General features: G+C 49.6%; 1 protein-coding gene across 1 annotated transcript in view; it reads left to right on the top strand.

Moving 5' to 3' along the window:
- Positions 1 to 2,182: 2,182 nt before the first annotated feature.
- DCTN1 (dynactin subunit 1) overlaps positions 2,183 to 16,189 on the top strand; it is a 51,707-nt gene continuing 37,700 nt past the window's right edge. Inside the window, exons 1-3 of the mRNA XM_033161151.1 lie at positions 2,183 to 2,260; positions 11,228 to 11,476; positions 14,485 to 14,563. Coding sequence (XP_033017042.1) covers positions 2,228 to 2,260; positions 11,228 to 11,476; positions 14,485 to 14,563 — 361 coding nt within the window. The 5' untranslated portion in view covers positions 2,183 to 2,227. The remainder of the gene's footprint in view (positions 2,261 to 11,227; positions 11,477 to 14,484; positions 14,564 to 16,189) is intronic.

The raw sequence follows: 16,189 nt of genomic DNA, 5'->3' as shown, positions 1-16,189 counted from the left end.
TATATGCAGATTTAATCAATCCATAGGCTGCACTCCTGGGCAAAGTAAACCTGAAAGTCAGCTGAGTCACCTGCCAGGTGCCCGTCAGCTCTCCAGCGTTTTGAGCAGGAATCTTTCCCAGCAATGGAAGGGCTTTAGCTCAGAGGCTGAGCTTCTGCTTGGCAGGCGGAAGGTCCCAGGCTTCACCCAGAGCACCTCCAGGTGGGGCTGGGAACGGCATCCTATTCAAAACCCTGGAGAGTCAGTCAGCATAGTACTGTATTTTCTGACGCAGTATAAGGCAGCTGTCTAAGTTCCTGGAGACATCAGGAATTGAAACGGAGACTTTCTGGCATCCAAAGCAGGGGCTCTGCCACTGAGCAACAATTGCCCCTCCTCTCCTCAGCTATTTCTCAGGTAGTGCTGAATCTCATGCCATGAGAGACACTGCTGGTTTTCTATAAAGTTGTTCCCACTCAAATCGTGAGATAGTTCAGGCTTGTGATGGTCTTGCAGATCATCTTCTTCTAGTTTTAACAGTTTTGTGCCATCAGTGTACTGTGCAAGGAGTGGAAGCAGATGTCTTAATAGAGGCAAAATGGATTTATTGGTTTATGGATTTATTGGCCAGCAGTAGGTATGGAAGAGTCAGGTGGTAGCAGAGGAGCACTGCTCAGGGATGCTTCAGGAGCCCAGCTGGCAGTGAGAAACTATTCCACGCACCAGGAGCAGCATGGCAGAAGGCCTGGAGGTGGAACTAGAGGAGGCGGTGGCAAAGGAGACGGAGAAGCAGCAGCAGCAGCCGCCGCCTAAGTATAGAGCAGTGTTTTTAGAAACTGCTGCCTACTTTTGGAAGCACCTCCTAATGTTCTGATCAGCAATAATGAATCCGAGCCCTTGCTTCTAAACAGAACATTTTAAAGAGGACCCTCACTAAGGCGGAAGTCAGGCCCGGTGGAATGTGTTTGCTGTTTAGGTTCACCTAATGGAGCCCTGAGATGCTTTGCACGACCAGACCAGTTTCAGAGGACATTGGCTCCTTAGGATGTTAGCAGCAGATGGAATCTCGTCCTGCCAGAATCTCCAGTTACTACCTGCTGCCTCTCTTCCCCAGGTAGCTCTGGATGTCATGAGGCAGATGGTCTAGGGCAGGCACATCCAACAGGTAGATCGTGATCTACCGGTAGATCACTGGACGTCTGCAGTAGATCACTGGTAGATCATTGGCTCCCCCAAAGATGCTGAACAACTCTGGCTCTCCGTAAAAAAGCTCAACATTTCACCTCCTCCCTGAAAAAACTAAACAACTTTGACCCAAACCCCCCTAAAATGGGCCTTCCTCCTTCCTAAAATAAGCTCAACAACTTTGACCTGAACCCCCAAAAAGGGGTAGATCACTGCCAGTTTTTAACTCTGTGAGTAGATCGCAGTCTCTTGGGAGTTGGCCAACCCTGGTCTAGGGGAAGGAGACTGATTGATTTCGGAGCAAGTCATGGTTAACTCTTGAGCTGCCTGCCCCTCACCTTCTGCCCTGTGTGGCTGTGTCAGGCAATGGAGCAGTTGAGATGGGTCTTTGTTGCCCTTTTGCCTGAGATCTGATGGGGAGCCTTGGCTAGCAGGGCTGCTGCTGTTGCTGGCTACTCTTCTCTGCTTTCCCTCCTGCTACTCTTTTTCCATCACAGCAGGGAAAAAGGTCCAGGAGAGGTGGCCTAAATGCACTTCTGGGAGCCAGTGACGGGGAGGAGGTGCTCATGGGTGGACAGGCAGGACAGGCAGAGCAAGTGGCATACCTGAGGGCTGTTCCCCAGACTATTCCAGACAGAGAGGACCAAAGTGGAGCTCAGCCTGTGACTTGAATCTGGACTGGTGGGTGCTTCTGGTGTGCTGCGTGACCTTCGCGTTTCCGCTCCGCCTCACCAAGCGTCTTGCTCTTCCTTTCTGAGAGCAAAACGGTCTAGCATTAGGACCCAGTGGGCTGACAGAATCTGTGACAAGAGTCTGGAGCAGCACTGCAGAGTGAGTCTCCATCAGCTGGGCTGGATTTTTGTGTGTTGGAGGCTTAAAGACGCCTCTCTGTCAGCAAAAGGGCTCTTTCCTCCCTGTGTGGCTGGAGGGAGAGGTGTCTCAGGGCGTGGGCATGGAAGCCTCCTCTGCAACATAGGAGCAGGATCCTCCCTGGCGAGCCCCCTGCCATGAGCTGAGACCAGCCTTTTCAGAGAGAATTGTATCTGGGAGGAAAAACACCAGCATGGCCCAGACCAAGAGGCACACGTACAGCCGGGTAAGTGACACATGGGCAGCCATTGGCCGCTCCACGCCTGGGCTGCGCTCTGGGCCCCTGTAGGTACAGTATCTCTAGATGCAATCTGTTGCAAGGGAAGCCTGCAGATGGTCCGGATGGGGAGAAAGAGACTGAGAGAGAGAATGTGTCCTTTGCCGGTTCCCTGCCATGAATTGTGCTTCCATGCTGTGTATGTTAAGGAAAGCTGCGTTGTTGGCTGAATTTCCCTGCTAGCCAAGCCCTCCAGATGGAGATGGGCCACTGCTATTTCCTGGTAATTGCTGCTGATACTGTCAGGAGGTGTCAGCTGAGCCTCTGGTGATGGTGAGTTTTCCCAGGGCTCTCGGATGCAAAGCTTCTGGTCTCCTTTCCCCTTCTCCCCCCCCCCCACCCCAGCAACCACTTGCTCCCACCCGCACCCCCCTCCTTTATCCCCCCCCCTTCCCGGATGGTCTTTGAGAGCCCCCTCTTCCACCATATTGCAGTTTGGCCATCAGCTGCAGACTCTGCAGCAGAACTCGGAACCAGCCTCACAATGGGGCCTTTCTCTGGAGTTTCCCCCCCCTTTGTCATTTTGTTCTTGTTCTCTTTCCTCACCCACCCTGCCCTACCCTACCCCCAGGGAGTGCTGAAGTGACACACAAGATGTTGGGCTGGTCAGGCAGTGCGTTTTGAGCATCCTTGCTGCTGGGCCAAGAGCTTGTTGTTGCTTAAGGTGCTTTGGGAGTGCTGAGTGGCCACCTTGGTGTCTTCCTTCACCTTTGAAAGCCCTGGAAGGAGAGGAGGCCGTCTGCGGCTCCCCCTGGAAGGAAGCATGTGCAGTTCCCAGACCAATTCCCAGGGAGGCCTTTCTTGCGCTGCTTCTCGTTGGTTCTTTGTTGGAACATAGGAAACTGCCTTATACCAAGTCCGACCATTGGTCCCTCGGCCCCAGTACTGGCAGCACTGACTGGCAGCAGGGGCTCTCCAGGGTTTCAGGCAGGGAGGCTTTCCAGCCTTACCCAGAGAAATGCCTTTGGAGATTGAGCCTGGGACCTTCTGCATGCAAGGCAGGTGTTCAACCTTTCAGCTGTGGCCCTTCACTGGTGGCCAGGCCACTTTGTCTTTCGACTTCTCTGCAGGTAGGTAGCCGTGTTGGTCTGCCATAGTCAAAACAAAATAAAAAATAAATAAATTCCTTCCAGTAGCACCTTAGAGACCAACTACGTTTGTTCCTGGTATGAGCTTTCGTGTGCATGCACACTTCTTCAGATAACTTCTCTGCAGTTACCCTGGCTAGTTTCCATGGAGGCCCCAAAGCGGGTGGAAAGGGCTGTCTTTGGCGCTCAGCTGACAGTCGGGAGTGCAAAATGTTTGCCCTCCAGGCTCTGGTGTCTGAGAAGTGAGCTTGTGGTTCTGCAAGGGTTTGTTCCTTGCCTTCCCCTGTCCTTCCTCTTCCATCTCTGAAAGGGGCTGGCAGTGACTGAAGTTTCATGGTGGCTACCTCTTGAGCAGGGCAGTCGGTTAGGAGGCCTCTGGGTCTGATGCACTGAGGGTGCTGTTGCGTTCTTTCAAGCACAGCCTCTGGAGGATGTATCAGCTGCCTGGGCTGTGATTTTTATAGTCTTCTGGGTTTGAAATCCTCTCCCGCCCCCATATGCCCAAATTGGGTCAGTCTCTTGCCAGAGACAAGGTCCATTGTGGGCCTGTCAAAAGGAAAGGCCTTCACTTGTGTGTTCCGTGCCTTGCCACGGGGGTCCCCTCTTAAGCACCTGCAGGGCTAAATGCTGGCTGGCCTTAGTGCAGTGCTAGAACATATGTTTGAGGGCAGGGGGCCAGGGTTCAATCCCCAGCATTTCCAGACTCCTGCCTGAGATCCTGGAGAGCTGTTGTCATTCCATGCAGACGGTGCTGAACTCGATGGACACGTGGCCTGACTCGGTACCCTATGTTGGTCCTGCATTGAACATGCCTTGCTAGTGGTTGTAGAATGTGGCTTGGCTTGTTGGCTCGAGTGGTCTGCAGCAGTAGCTGCTGTTTCCTTCTCCACAGCGCTGCACCAGCTCTCTGGTTTAAGTTGTACCAGGATTGGTGGCTGCACTTTGGGGGGGGGGGCAGACAGTTTAGACTTTCTGGCTCTTCTGCATTCTTTGGCTGACATGGAAAATAGTTTTCCTGTGGGCTTTCAGTTTTGCGCTCCTCCCTTGAGGGCTGGGCACCCTTTGTTCTGCTCTTGAGCTCCTCTCCTTGGAGCCTCCCTGCACCCATCACCTTGTCCTTCCTTTCACACTGCCTTGCTCCCCTTCTCTAAAGCTCAGGCCAAGCGAATGTCCGGCGGGGCAGCCTGGTCCTTGAGCAGAGTGAGGGCTCCTGCCACACAGACACCAGCTCTGGCTGGTTCGCTTTTTCGTTTGAGAGCAACAGATCGTCTGTGCTGCTCCCATTGCCTTTGATGAGACAGCAGCCACCCCCATTCTGTCACTGGGTGACAAGTCAGTTATTAATCCTTGAGTAATCTCCTCCTTTGGTGTAGAGGGAAGATGGCAGCCCTCTGGTATTACATGGCTGTTGATAATGAGGCTTAGTGCAAAGGGAGCTTTGCTTCTCCTCCTCCTCCTTCCAGATGAGTCTGTCCATGACTTAAATTGGAGGCGGGAGATGCTTCAAATCCTGCATCCTTGGCTCTTCTTATTGGAGGGGTGGGTGGCAGGGCAGGCTGTGGAGCTGAAGGCCTTCCTCAGACTTTGCATTTGTACTTCAAAGAGACTCTTGGAGGAGGCTACAAATAGCCTTCTCCTCTGGTGTTTGAGCTGTTGTGGTGTCAGAAACGGAACTCCAGTTTCTGGGAGTGAGGAAGAAGGAAGCCTGTGATAATGAACCAACACGGCAGCTACAGCCCCGTTACCTTCAAGCAAAGCAGGCGATGCCCAATTGGTGTGGAAGATAGTTATTTTTCACAGTCTTCCGTGAGAATGAACTTTAGTGGCAGAGGCTGGAGCCTGCGTCTTTCAGAAATACGCATGTGATTTGCATGTGTGGGGAAGTGTCTGCATTGACAGCCCAAGAGAAGGAACCCCGCTCTGAAGTGGAGAGGGCAGGGAGCTTCTTCAGCCAAGGACAGGGACTCGCTGTGAGTCAAGCATCAGGATTTTGCCAAGAGTCAAGGCCAGAATCTTCCAGATTTCAGCTCCACAGAGCTGGAGTCCCATTCATTTTTATGTATTTATATACGGACTTTCTGTCTTTTTCACATGTGTTCAGTTGCCTTGAACACTTGTGGAAAAGGCTAGGGTGAGATTAAATTTATATACCAGTATTAAAAATGCAAAAAGCTTAAATCCCTCTGAAAGTTAAATAGCAAGTATGGCAGCATAAAACATGTTATAGGGGGCTTTTTGGGGGAAAGGAGCTGTTGGTGCAACTTCTGTTGTACTGAATTTATTTCGTTAATGATCTTTATATATGGAATTTCTATTGTATTTTTGTACCTGATTTTCGTTTGTCGTGTTTTTCTTTGAGAGATTATCATGTTTTTCTGTTAATCATGCTGCTTTAAATATAGTTTATTATTGCATTTGTACCTATAGTGCTTGCAATGTCCTGTTTATTAATGACGGGTTGTAAACTGAAGTGGCATAGAGATGATTTAAATAAAAAACAAATAGCTTTCTGCCACCTGCCCAAAGGCTGTTGTGAACAAGTGAGCCTGAAAGAGGTGCCTCAAAAGCCCAGGAGGGAGAGCCGGGAACATACCTCCTCCAGAAGCTCATTCCTTTAAACCGGGGCAACCAGTGAGAAGACTGTTCCTTGAAAACATGAGTGTAACTTGCCAGGTAGAGGGGACCTAGAGCCCAAGCTGGGGTCGTGGCTGTTGCTTTCTAAATTCCACCCACCCCGCTGTGAACAGGCAGGCTAGTGACGGGTTCTCTGGCTCAACAGAAAAGGGGAGATTTGTTTAGACATCTGAGGGATGCTGCTCTGATTCTGTGGTAGGTGGCAGGTCCTGTGACTGGCAGTTCTGTGGAACCCCTCTCTCATTCCCACTGCTGGAGGGCACCTTATTGTATCCACTGCCATGCGCTTTGTGGCATCCTTGTGTTTTCTCTAGACACGTTATGTGGGTTCCCGAATTGAGTTCCCTACCTCCTGTGCAGTTTGTGGTGCCTGGCCTCCTAACACACCGCCGTAATTTCTGGGGCATCTTAAGACATGCTGGTGGAGCCGGACAGCTTGTTCACCCTACCAAGCATCTCTTCAAGTTGGGCCGATGCTAGGATTGCCTCATCCAAAATGATACCTGAATAATATTCCCCGAGGAGGTCCAACTCATTTTGTCCGTCTGAATGTGGAAGTGGGCTTCCTCCGTCTCTCCTCTCCTTTGTTTGGCTGTCTTGAGGGTTTTTCTCTCTAGCAAGCCCAGCTCTCTTGGTTTTCCTCCTGCCTTCTGGATTATCCTCCTTTCTGGAATTTGCTTGTTTTCTGGTGGGTGCTACTAGTGGCTGGTGGAATAAAAAGCATCCTTGTGAGAGAGCTGCTCTTCAGTCGTGTTCCCAGGATCCTCCACTGGCCCCGTCGGGCAGAAGCTGCTCCCTGTTATTCCAGGAGCCCCAGGGCCCACTGGTGGAAGCAGCAGCCATAGTTTACTGGCTCACTCACGTTTCTCACAGGCACAGCTGCTTCTACAGAGCTCGGTTATTTTACTTTTGTTTGTCTCCTGAGCTGCATTCTGCCAAAATGTATTACTCATTTTGTTATTAATTACTTCACTTTTCAATTTAAAATCCTCAAGGGGGCTTGTAATGAAATACAGTTATCATAGAACTGTAGTGCTGGAAGGCACCCCAAGGGTCATCTAGTCCAGCCCCCTGCAATTCAGGAATAGCAACTAAAGCATCCCTGACAGATGGCCACCCAGCCTCTGCTTAAAAGCCTCCAAGGAAGGAGAGTCCACACCACCTTCTGAGGGAGTCCGTACCACTGTTCAAGAGCTATTACCACCAGAAAGTTCTTCCTGATGTTAAGTCAGAATCTTCTTTCTTGTAATAATTGATGACAAATACGGAGGACAAAGCAGTGCAGACTAAAATGCCAGGGAAATTAAAACTTAGCAGATTGCCCTGTTGAATTCCTGCTCCTGTGATGGAGAGGCATCAGGATAGGCCTCCATGGGAACAGTTCCATAGCAGAGGACCTCTTCTGCATCCCAACCAAACACAGCTCAGCCATTGGTGGGAAGAGCTTAGAGGGCAAAGAAGCTCATATGTGGCCACATACCATAATGAAGAGGGAAAGTGTGAAAAGGCAGCCCTTTGTGCATCCTGGTTCCAAGCAGATGAGGTCCGTTGAATTGGGCCTGCCAATGAGGCTGTTTGGTCAGAGAGTCCGATGCTCCCCAAAACGGAAAGCTTTGCCATAGCATCCCGGAGAAGCTGAAGTTTACAGATACTTCTCAAAAGCAGCCCCAGGCAGAAAGAACACGGCAATAGATCAGCCATGAGGCAACTAAGACGTGTGTGTGTCACCATAGCCAGTTAGCTAACTTCTTTAAGAATCTCAGGCGAAGGATGCCTTGCCCACAGCCGTTCCCTCACTAGGCTGCAGGGACGATGGCATTCCTTGGCCAGAACACCCAAGGTGCTGGCGGTGCTGTTATCAGGACATGTATTTAATCTCTTTTTAGCTACGATGAATTTAATCTTCTTTGGAATGGTTTAGACTGTTTTTACAGATGATTTCAATGTTTTATTTCATATTTGTAGTTTTCTTTCAATCAAGCGGCATATACATTTTGTTAAATAAAATAAATAAATGTATATTCCAAGCTTCTCCCAAAGGAGCCCGCAGCAGCAAGCACAAAAGATAAAACAATAACCGCATCTTAAAACAATTCCAGTACAGGTGCCCTGGAACTAAGTGTCCTGGTGAGCAGAGAGCAGTGGTGGGAATTCACTTAAAAGGCAAGAAAGACCCTCCTCTCCTCTTTGTTTGAGCCTGTAAGGAGAGGATGGCTTTTTCTTTCTTCTGCCCAGCATGTAATCCTTTAAGTGTACCTTCCATCACACTACCTGGTGGGAAGAGCAGGTCTCCCTGCCCTGGTGCAATTGCATTTCCATCTTAGCCAAGCTGCTGCCAGACCCATCACTCTGCAGAGCCAGCCCCCCCCCCATTTTAAGGAGGGAGAACAACTGTGGCCCTCCCCTCTTGGGGCCTGTTGTGGGGCATGTGCTGGGTGTCTGCAGTTGTCTGCCTCGGGAAAGTAGTTATTGATTTTAAGTGGACTAATTTCTTTCTTTTTAAAGCTTTCGGCTCACGAACCCATAGTTTGGAAGTGAGCCTTTAACAGGGCAACTGCATTGCTGCATTTTTAAAACAAGTTTCAACAAGTTTCCCCTCTTCACCAAGTTTTTTATTTTACACTCATTGTCTTCCAAAACGTTATGTAAGTAGTGTTCTCTTTTCTGCAACCCACCCTTAAAAAACATAAAATTCTTACTCATCTGTGAAGAGGTGTTTTTTTTTAAGCCAGCCTTCACTTGGTCATGTTTTCCATTGTTTGTGTGCTGTCCTTGCATTGCTCCCATTTTGTGCAGGAAACTTCCTGGTGCCCTAGACTGAGTCATTTGCAGGTCTGCCCCTGCATTTGTCAGGCCGACTGTGAATTTAACCTAGGCAGGCAAACCAGAAATCCCACGTCTTGTCAGGGGTGGCCTATTGGAGGCGAAACTGTGTTGGGGGCAGCTGTTCTGGGAAGGCGACGAGGCCTTCCTTAACAGGCAAACAGAGCACTTGGGCTGCCACTTCCCTGACTGGCTGACTTCGCATGTCCGTTTGCATGTCTGTTGCAAAAACTGCAGCTTGCATTTTGGTGCTTCATGAAGATGAGAGTCCTAGGTGAAGTACTTCAAACTGTTGGCCCAGGATCTCTGGCTCCTTCTCCAAGTGCAATGTGGCCATGTCATGTTGACCAGGAATTGGGCAGGCTGGGCCATCGAACCTTGGCCAGCAAGCTGAGCAAGTGGGCATGACTAGAATTGCAGCTGCAGAGGCAATAGTTGTGGAATAGATGTGCAAGGACAGGTTAGCTCTGTTCTCGGTAGCTGAGCTATGTCTGTGGGTTGTTCTGGTGTGTGGATTCAGGGCTGGTCCTATGGCAGTTTGTCCAGTGGATTTGTTGAGCTGCGGCAACCATACACTGCATGCGTTAGAAGAAAACACCTTCCTGTGATTCTGGGGAGAAGCACATCTGGGAGGATTTAATTAAAAGGTTTTTTTTTAAAAAATAATATACAAGGGGAGTGGACTGGGAAGGGAGTGAGACTGTTACAAGATCTGCGTCCAGGTGTCAAGCCATGGGATTCCTGGCTGTGTGCTATTATTCTGTTCCTGGGGCAGTGCTGCAGGTGATAGTCGCCTCTTCAGACTTGCTGTACTTTCATTGTGAACACACCATCCCCAATAGGGTTCCATGCTGGCAAAACAGGTTGGTTGGCACATAGTTTAGACTTGAGAAATGGTACTGATGGATAGCCAAAGCTGTAGATGTTTCTCAGCAGGAGGGAGAGGAAGAGCTCCTTTCACATTCTGAAAGACACAGATCCAGGCACTTGGTCTCTTAAAGACTGATCCCATGCCTAGCAATTTGCAGAGCTTTTCCTTTTTACGGATGCTCAAACCATCAGACTTTCATATCCTAGACTGAGCCTTTCTGCCTGGAGAGGCCACAACCTTCTCATCCTGGAGGTAGCCTTATTGGAGGAGGAGAAGGATGTTCTTCAGGTGGCAGGAAAGCCTTAAAAGGCAAGAGATTGGTTGCCAATTTGCTCCTGGGCCAGGTTCAGGGTGTTTCTATCTGTATATGAAATCCTTAACAATTTGGGACCAGTTTACCTGCAAGATCACCTTGCCCCCTATATATGCCAACTCAACTGCTTTGATCTGTGGAACTGGCACTGTTATAGGTGCCACATAATGTCCATTCCACAGTTGTAGGAAATGGATCTCTTAGTGTGGCAGCACCTGCACTTTGGAACTCCCTGCCTATTGATATCAGGAAGGCACCTTTGCTGTACTCTTTTCAGCACCTGCTGAAAACATTTTTGTTTCGTCAAGCCTTATATTGTAGATTTTAATTTTTCTGTGCTTTAAAGTATTGTCGTGAATTTCTTTATTGATGATTTTATTGTTTTATCTTTATTGTAAACTGCTTTGAGGTTTTCTCCCATCAAGCGGTGTGTAAACTCTCTGAGATATGTAAGAGCTCCGGCCCAGACAGAGGGTGGCTGGCAGCAGTTCTTGGAATGCTCTGGGTCCCAAAGAGAGAGAGACTGGGCCACATGCTGCATTTCGAGCAAAAGGACCAGGCATTGCTTGTGAGGCTGCTTCCCATCTTCATTTTGCTCTGGCAGAAGTTGGAAGCATTTTGAAGATTCTTGCAATTGCCTCCCTTTAACTCCTCTGGCTTTCTTTTGGGCTGCCAGTCAGTCCGCTTCCCTAGAACTAGAAACATTCAGCAGACTCATGTGGCTAGGCCCCCTTCTACTTGAGGCTTTTAAAGAAAAAATATGGGGGGGAGGGTCCACGCCTGTGCGTCGTAGTCCTATGCAGTCTTCTCTTGAAAGCCCGCAAGGAGCCAGAATGTGCAGCTCCCCTTAGCAGCGCATCCCACTGTGGAGGATTTCAGAAGTCCTCCCCCATATTTGCTGGAATCTGTTTTCCAGCAGCTCATCTCCATTGTTTCTTGTCCTATTGTAAGAGAATCCACTAAGCAAACCCTTGCCCTCTTCAACATTTATTTCAAATCTATGAAGAAACTCTATGACTAGCCTCCTTTGTTCAACACCGCCTTGTCTTCGCATGTGTAGAGAGGAGGAGGATTTCTCCTTTGTGGCACTGAACAATGCTTTGGGTCCAGATTCGCCTAGAAGAGCTTCGTTGCAGTTGTCAGAGAGAAGCGACTGACCCTTGGCTTCTCCCTCTTTGTTTCCCCAGGCGTCGAGCGCCAGCGCCAGGATGAGCGTGGAAGTGAGCGGCAAGCCCCTGAAAGTGGGCTCTCGAGTGGAAGTCATCGGGAAAGGGTACCGTGGGACGGTGGCCTATGTGGGCGCCACACTGTTTGCCACTGGGAAGTGGGTGGGCGTCATCCTGGATGAAGCGAAAGGCAAGAACGATGGCATGGTGCAGGGCAGAAAGTACTTCACCTGCGAGGAGAACCACGGCATCTTCGTGCGACAGTCGCAGGTAAGCTTCCTCTTGAGCGGCTGCCTGGTGGCAAGGCTGGGTGTTACCGATATCAGTCAGTGCTTGTGTAGGTCAGGAAAGAAGTTCTGCTCAACACGCTTGATAGGGAGAGTGTCTCCCCCCCCTTAAGGTGCATCAGCCGTTTCCAAGCATCCTGTGGTTTTAACCTTTCTGGTGCCCTCGTGAGTCTCCTAAAATAGGAGGCACCAACTTGGTGCCCTTCAGGTCTTCCCTTGGTGCCCACAAAGCTTCTGTAGCCCACCCCTTCCCACCCCACTCACTGCCCCCTTGGTCCTGAGGCACTAAGTGTGGTTATATAGAGCAGAACTTAGAATAATATTATTCTTTCCTGCTATTTTAGCACCATGTGCTTTTCAAGCTCAGATTAATTCTGCTGGCTCTGTCATGCACACCCTTCCTCTCATGGGAAGAGGAAGTGAGCAGAGTGGGGCATGCCCGTGGCACTTGCTGCAGAGTCCTGATGCACCCACAGGTCAGATAGGGGAGTTGTGTGGGGTTCATAGTTAGGGAGCTTGAGGTATCCTGGCTCCTCTATTCTTCTGCTGGCCTTGGCTGATGTGTTAAGGATTCTGTCCCAGTGCCGTCTGGTCCTGGTTGACTTCAGTCCTGATAGCCCAAGATGGTTTCGTGCTTGAGCTGGGAAACTCAGATGGCAAGTGATGTGGGGCACAATCCCCCCATTGCAGCTCGTGCCCATTTTGGTGTGTGTTGTGCAGAAGATGGTGCTCCTTGAGGCACCTGTTCTCCTGCCCTTAGTTGTGCCCAAACTCTCTGCCTGGAGCAGCCTCCAGCTGGACGTTGGGCCTTCCTTTTGGAGGCCTGGCTGCTGGGCCTTCCTCTCTCCCATTTCTTCACTGAATTTTCTGGTGCTGCTTGACAGATCTGTTGCTATGGCAATCTTGTTGGCAGCTGGAGCTGGTTGCTGCTGCTGCTGCTGCTTCAGGTCCAGCTTCTTCCTGGTGATGGGAAGTGAGGATGCAGCAAGATGTGGCTCTGGCTGGGTTAGGTTGCTCCCACCTTCGCATTCCTCCGTGCCCCAGTTAGTTGTCAAGTTGACAGGTTCCACAGGGTGAACCAAATGCTGGGCATCTATTTGGAAGCTGCCTCGTGTGGCATCATCTGCACATGCTCTTGGGCACGAATTAACCAGTGAGGGTGAACAGGAAGGCTGGGGCAGTTGGCCAGGCCTTTGCGGTGTTCCCTGCTCTGTGTGTTTTGGCAAGAGGTGGGGGGGGGAGGGAGTTTGCCCCAATGTGCAGGGCTGAACTACACCACTTATCCAAGGTCTTCAGTCCTTGGATAAGGACCCCCTTTTCTACCCTTGCTGCACTTGCAGGAGGGGGTCAGCACTAGCAGGTTGAACAAAGGGAGGGGCCAGCCTGAAACACTTCCCCTTCCCCATTGCTGCCTCCGCCTCTCCGTGCCCCTTTGCTCCTGAATGAGTGTGTTTCCCAAGAACGGTGGGTTAATATTAAACTTGGGGAAATAGCCAGCTCACTCCCCAGTAATCACGGAGATAATTTTTTTCCCTTCCACTCCCCTTGCTCAAAGGGTGTTGCCTACACAGAAAGAGCTGACTGGCACAAACAGGGAGAATCTTTGGGCAGAGGCAGAGCTAGCTGCTCTGGCACCTGGGGGTGGGGCTAGCTGCTTGTGGGGGTGGGTCAAGCGTCCCAGGGGGGCGGCACGGGGATGTCACCCCCTCTCAGGGATGACACCCGGGGCGGTCCGTACCCACCGCACCCCCTTCCTCCGCCAGTGTCTTTGAGATGCCCGAATTATATAGCCAAACCCAAAGTTCCAGACTATTAAGACTATGGATAAGGGAGAAGTCAGATATGTAGCAGTAGAAAAGGAAAAACCAACCACAAGAGTTTGCTCCCTAAATAATCTATACCAGACAATTTTAAAGGGAAATCCTAAGCTTACTTACAAGACTCAGGGCTCAGTAGAGGACAAATTTCAGAAGGAATAATACCCATTCTTATACCTGTAAAATTCTGGAGTGGTGCTGGTGTTGGCCGAGGGAAGAGAATCCACTAGTCGTGTGTGCTTGATGTACTTAGCATGCGGGGCAAAGAGCCACTGGGCATGGAGGCCTGGTAAAGACTTTCAGCAGCCCAGGAAGGGGGACGCAATGGGTGTGAATTGGGAGGTGTTTCCTCTCTGCTGCCATTAGACAAGGGCCCCCGAGAGATGGGGAAGCTGCGCTATTGCAGCAGGTATGGTGGCTATTTTATTCTCAAGCCTTTTTCCACAGGCAGTTCTGGGGTGCTAAAAGGGGTGTGTGTTTTAGATGAAGAACCCCAACTGAACTTAGATCTTCTGATCAAGAGCATGTCTGTAAAACCCAGGCATGTTGGTTTTGATTTCGAAAGCAGCAACTGGGTTCCAGGGGGCCACTTACCAAGCCCGTAACTGGATTTGAACCCACACATCACATGCAGGCTCTTCAGGAACCAGAACCTTATGAGGGAAGCACTGTAGGCTTTTCAGTGTTTCCTGCTGACTTTGTTTCAAAGGGGGTTACTTTTGGGGCTTTGATGCTCTTAGTACTGGTGATATGCTTGTTTGATCTGTGCTAATATATCTGTGTGCATTATCAGTGTTTTTATATTGGGCGCCACCTTGAGGTTATTTATTTTTAAAGGCGGCACATAAATCTTCAAATAAAAATCAATAAAACTCTTCACTTGCTGAAGTGTGAGAGCCCCTGTCAGTTCTGGTTTTTAACAAACCATCTATTTCAACTTCCTTTTTTTATGGATTTATGGTGCTGTTGTTGCAATTATGTTAAGCTGAGCTGTAATGATATGATTTTATCTGCTTCCAATCCATGTTTTAAAATCTGCATTTTGATTTCATTTGGTGTATGTCACTTTGCATTTAATATATATTGTAAGCTGCCTCGCTGAGGGTGCTTACCCTGAAATGTGACCTAAAAGTATTTCAATAAATAATTGATATAAAATGTTGAATCTGATCAGATCCAGGTTTTTGACGATGGCGCAGAAACAACGTCCCCGGAAACGCCGGAGTCTTCCGCTTCAAAGGTCCCCAAGAGAGGTAGGGGCTTCCTGACTCTTTGCCTCCAGGAGAAGCAGCAGTGGTCCTGGACTAGCCTGTGCATGTAATTATAGTAGGGACAAGCAGGATTTTGCAAGGTTCCTGCTGGAGCACCTTGTTTTCTCTGGCAGCTGAATTTGAACAGCAGGGAGTTCTGTGGAGAGAGAGAGGATTCCACAGGGTCAGCAAAGCCAGATAGGCAGGTGGAGATGAGAGGGGAAAGAGAAACCAGCCAGCTTCACCAGGCAGAGAAGGGAGGTGACGATTGTCCTGGGTTAAGGACCAGGGCATAGGATGTAGGAAGTGGCTGGGTTAGTCTTACAAGGTTGGGATGCAAGAGTGAGGCTGGCAGGTGAGAAGTGTCCAAGTTTCTGGACTTGGCCTTAATGTTTTCTCCATGGAACTCTGAGCGGCATGGCTTTTTGCCAGAGGGTTTCCATGGAAACTGGTGGCTGCTGCAACGTTTGGTGCAGGCCTTTTCAGCTTTCGCAGGCGTGAAACAGATGGAAAGGACACGATGGGCTCTGCTTGGCTGTAGCTCTCTCTTTTTTCCAGGGGCCTCTGGCTTCCTTAGCATTCGGGCTACAACAGAGCTCAGAGCTCCCTATAACCCTGGAGGGACATGGGCTGATGTGTCCCATGCTGGGTGAATTGGTCTGAGATTTGCAGCACCCTCTACCCCTCTCTCCCTGGGAGGGCATGCCAGGGCTGGCTGGCTGGTTTGCTAGAAACCCTGCACTCCAACTTTGTGTCCCTTCTCCACAAGTCCAGAGTGCCATTAACATCGGTTTCACTGCATGCATCTGCAGTAAGCAGCCTGCTTCTTTTTTAAGTATTCTGTTTTGCTCCTTTGGGGTATTTGATTTGTATCTTGGGGTTCCTCCTGGTAGGCTAAAACCTTTTGTTTTCTTTGTGGGTGGCACTGTTTCACCTTCAAAATGATTGGCAAGGGCCATCTGAGTTCGCCATTAAAGCATCTTATCTTCTCCAAAGTAGCTTTTAACATTCACAATAAGGCAGCCGGTATCACAGAATACATCCAGTGGCAAGTGAACTACGGGACAGTATCAGGAATGAAAGGGGACTCCTAGGAGTTTTGCCAGCTTCATTGCTGTGCAGAGAGAGGGCATCGCAAACCATGTGAAGGATACTGGGTGTGCTTTATTAGTTATTGTGGGTTTCATTAAGTTTAATAACAGCTATTATTATTATTATTATTATTATTATTATTATTACAGTCATGCCTCATGTTGCGAATGCTGCGGGTTACGTGTTTTCGGGTTGTGCTCCACACCAAACCCAGAAGTACCGGAACAGGTTACTTCTGGGTTTCAGTGCTTGTGCTTGTGCAGAAGCGCTAAATCATGCTTTGCACATGCGCAGAAGCGCCGAATCGCAACCCGCACGTGCACAGACGCGGCACTGCAGGTTGCGGACGCACCTTCCGTACAGATCGCATTTGCAACCTGAGCGTCCACTGTATTATTATTATTATTATTAACTTTGTTGCCTCAGTGGACCCTGGTATGCATGTGCTTGGAACCTGAGTTTCCCCCTCTGCCTCACATAAAATAGGAGCTGCCTTCCTGCTGAAATTCAGGAATCCAGATCCTCCCTTAGGAACTT

The sequence above is a fragment of the Lacerta agilis genome, chromosome 9 (assembly GCF_009819535.1).
Source record: "Lacerta agilis isolate rLacAgi1 chromosome 9, rLacAgi1.pri, whole genome shotgun sequence".
Taxonomy (NCBI): Eukaryota; Metazoa; Chordata; class Lepidosauria; order Squamata; family Lacertidae; genus Lacerta; species Lacerta agilis.
The sequence above is the reverse complement of the archived record's forward strand: the minus strand, read 5'-3'. Positions and strand labels throughout refer to the sequence as shown.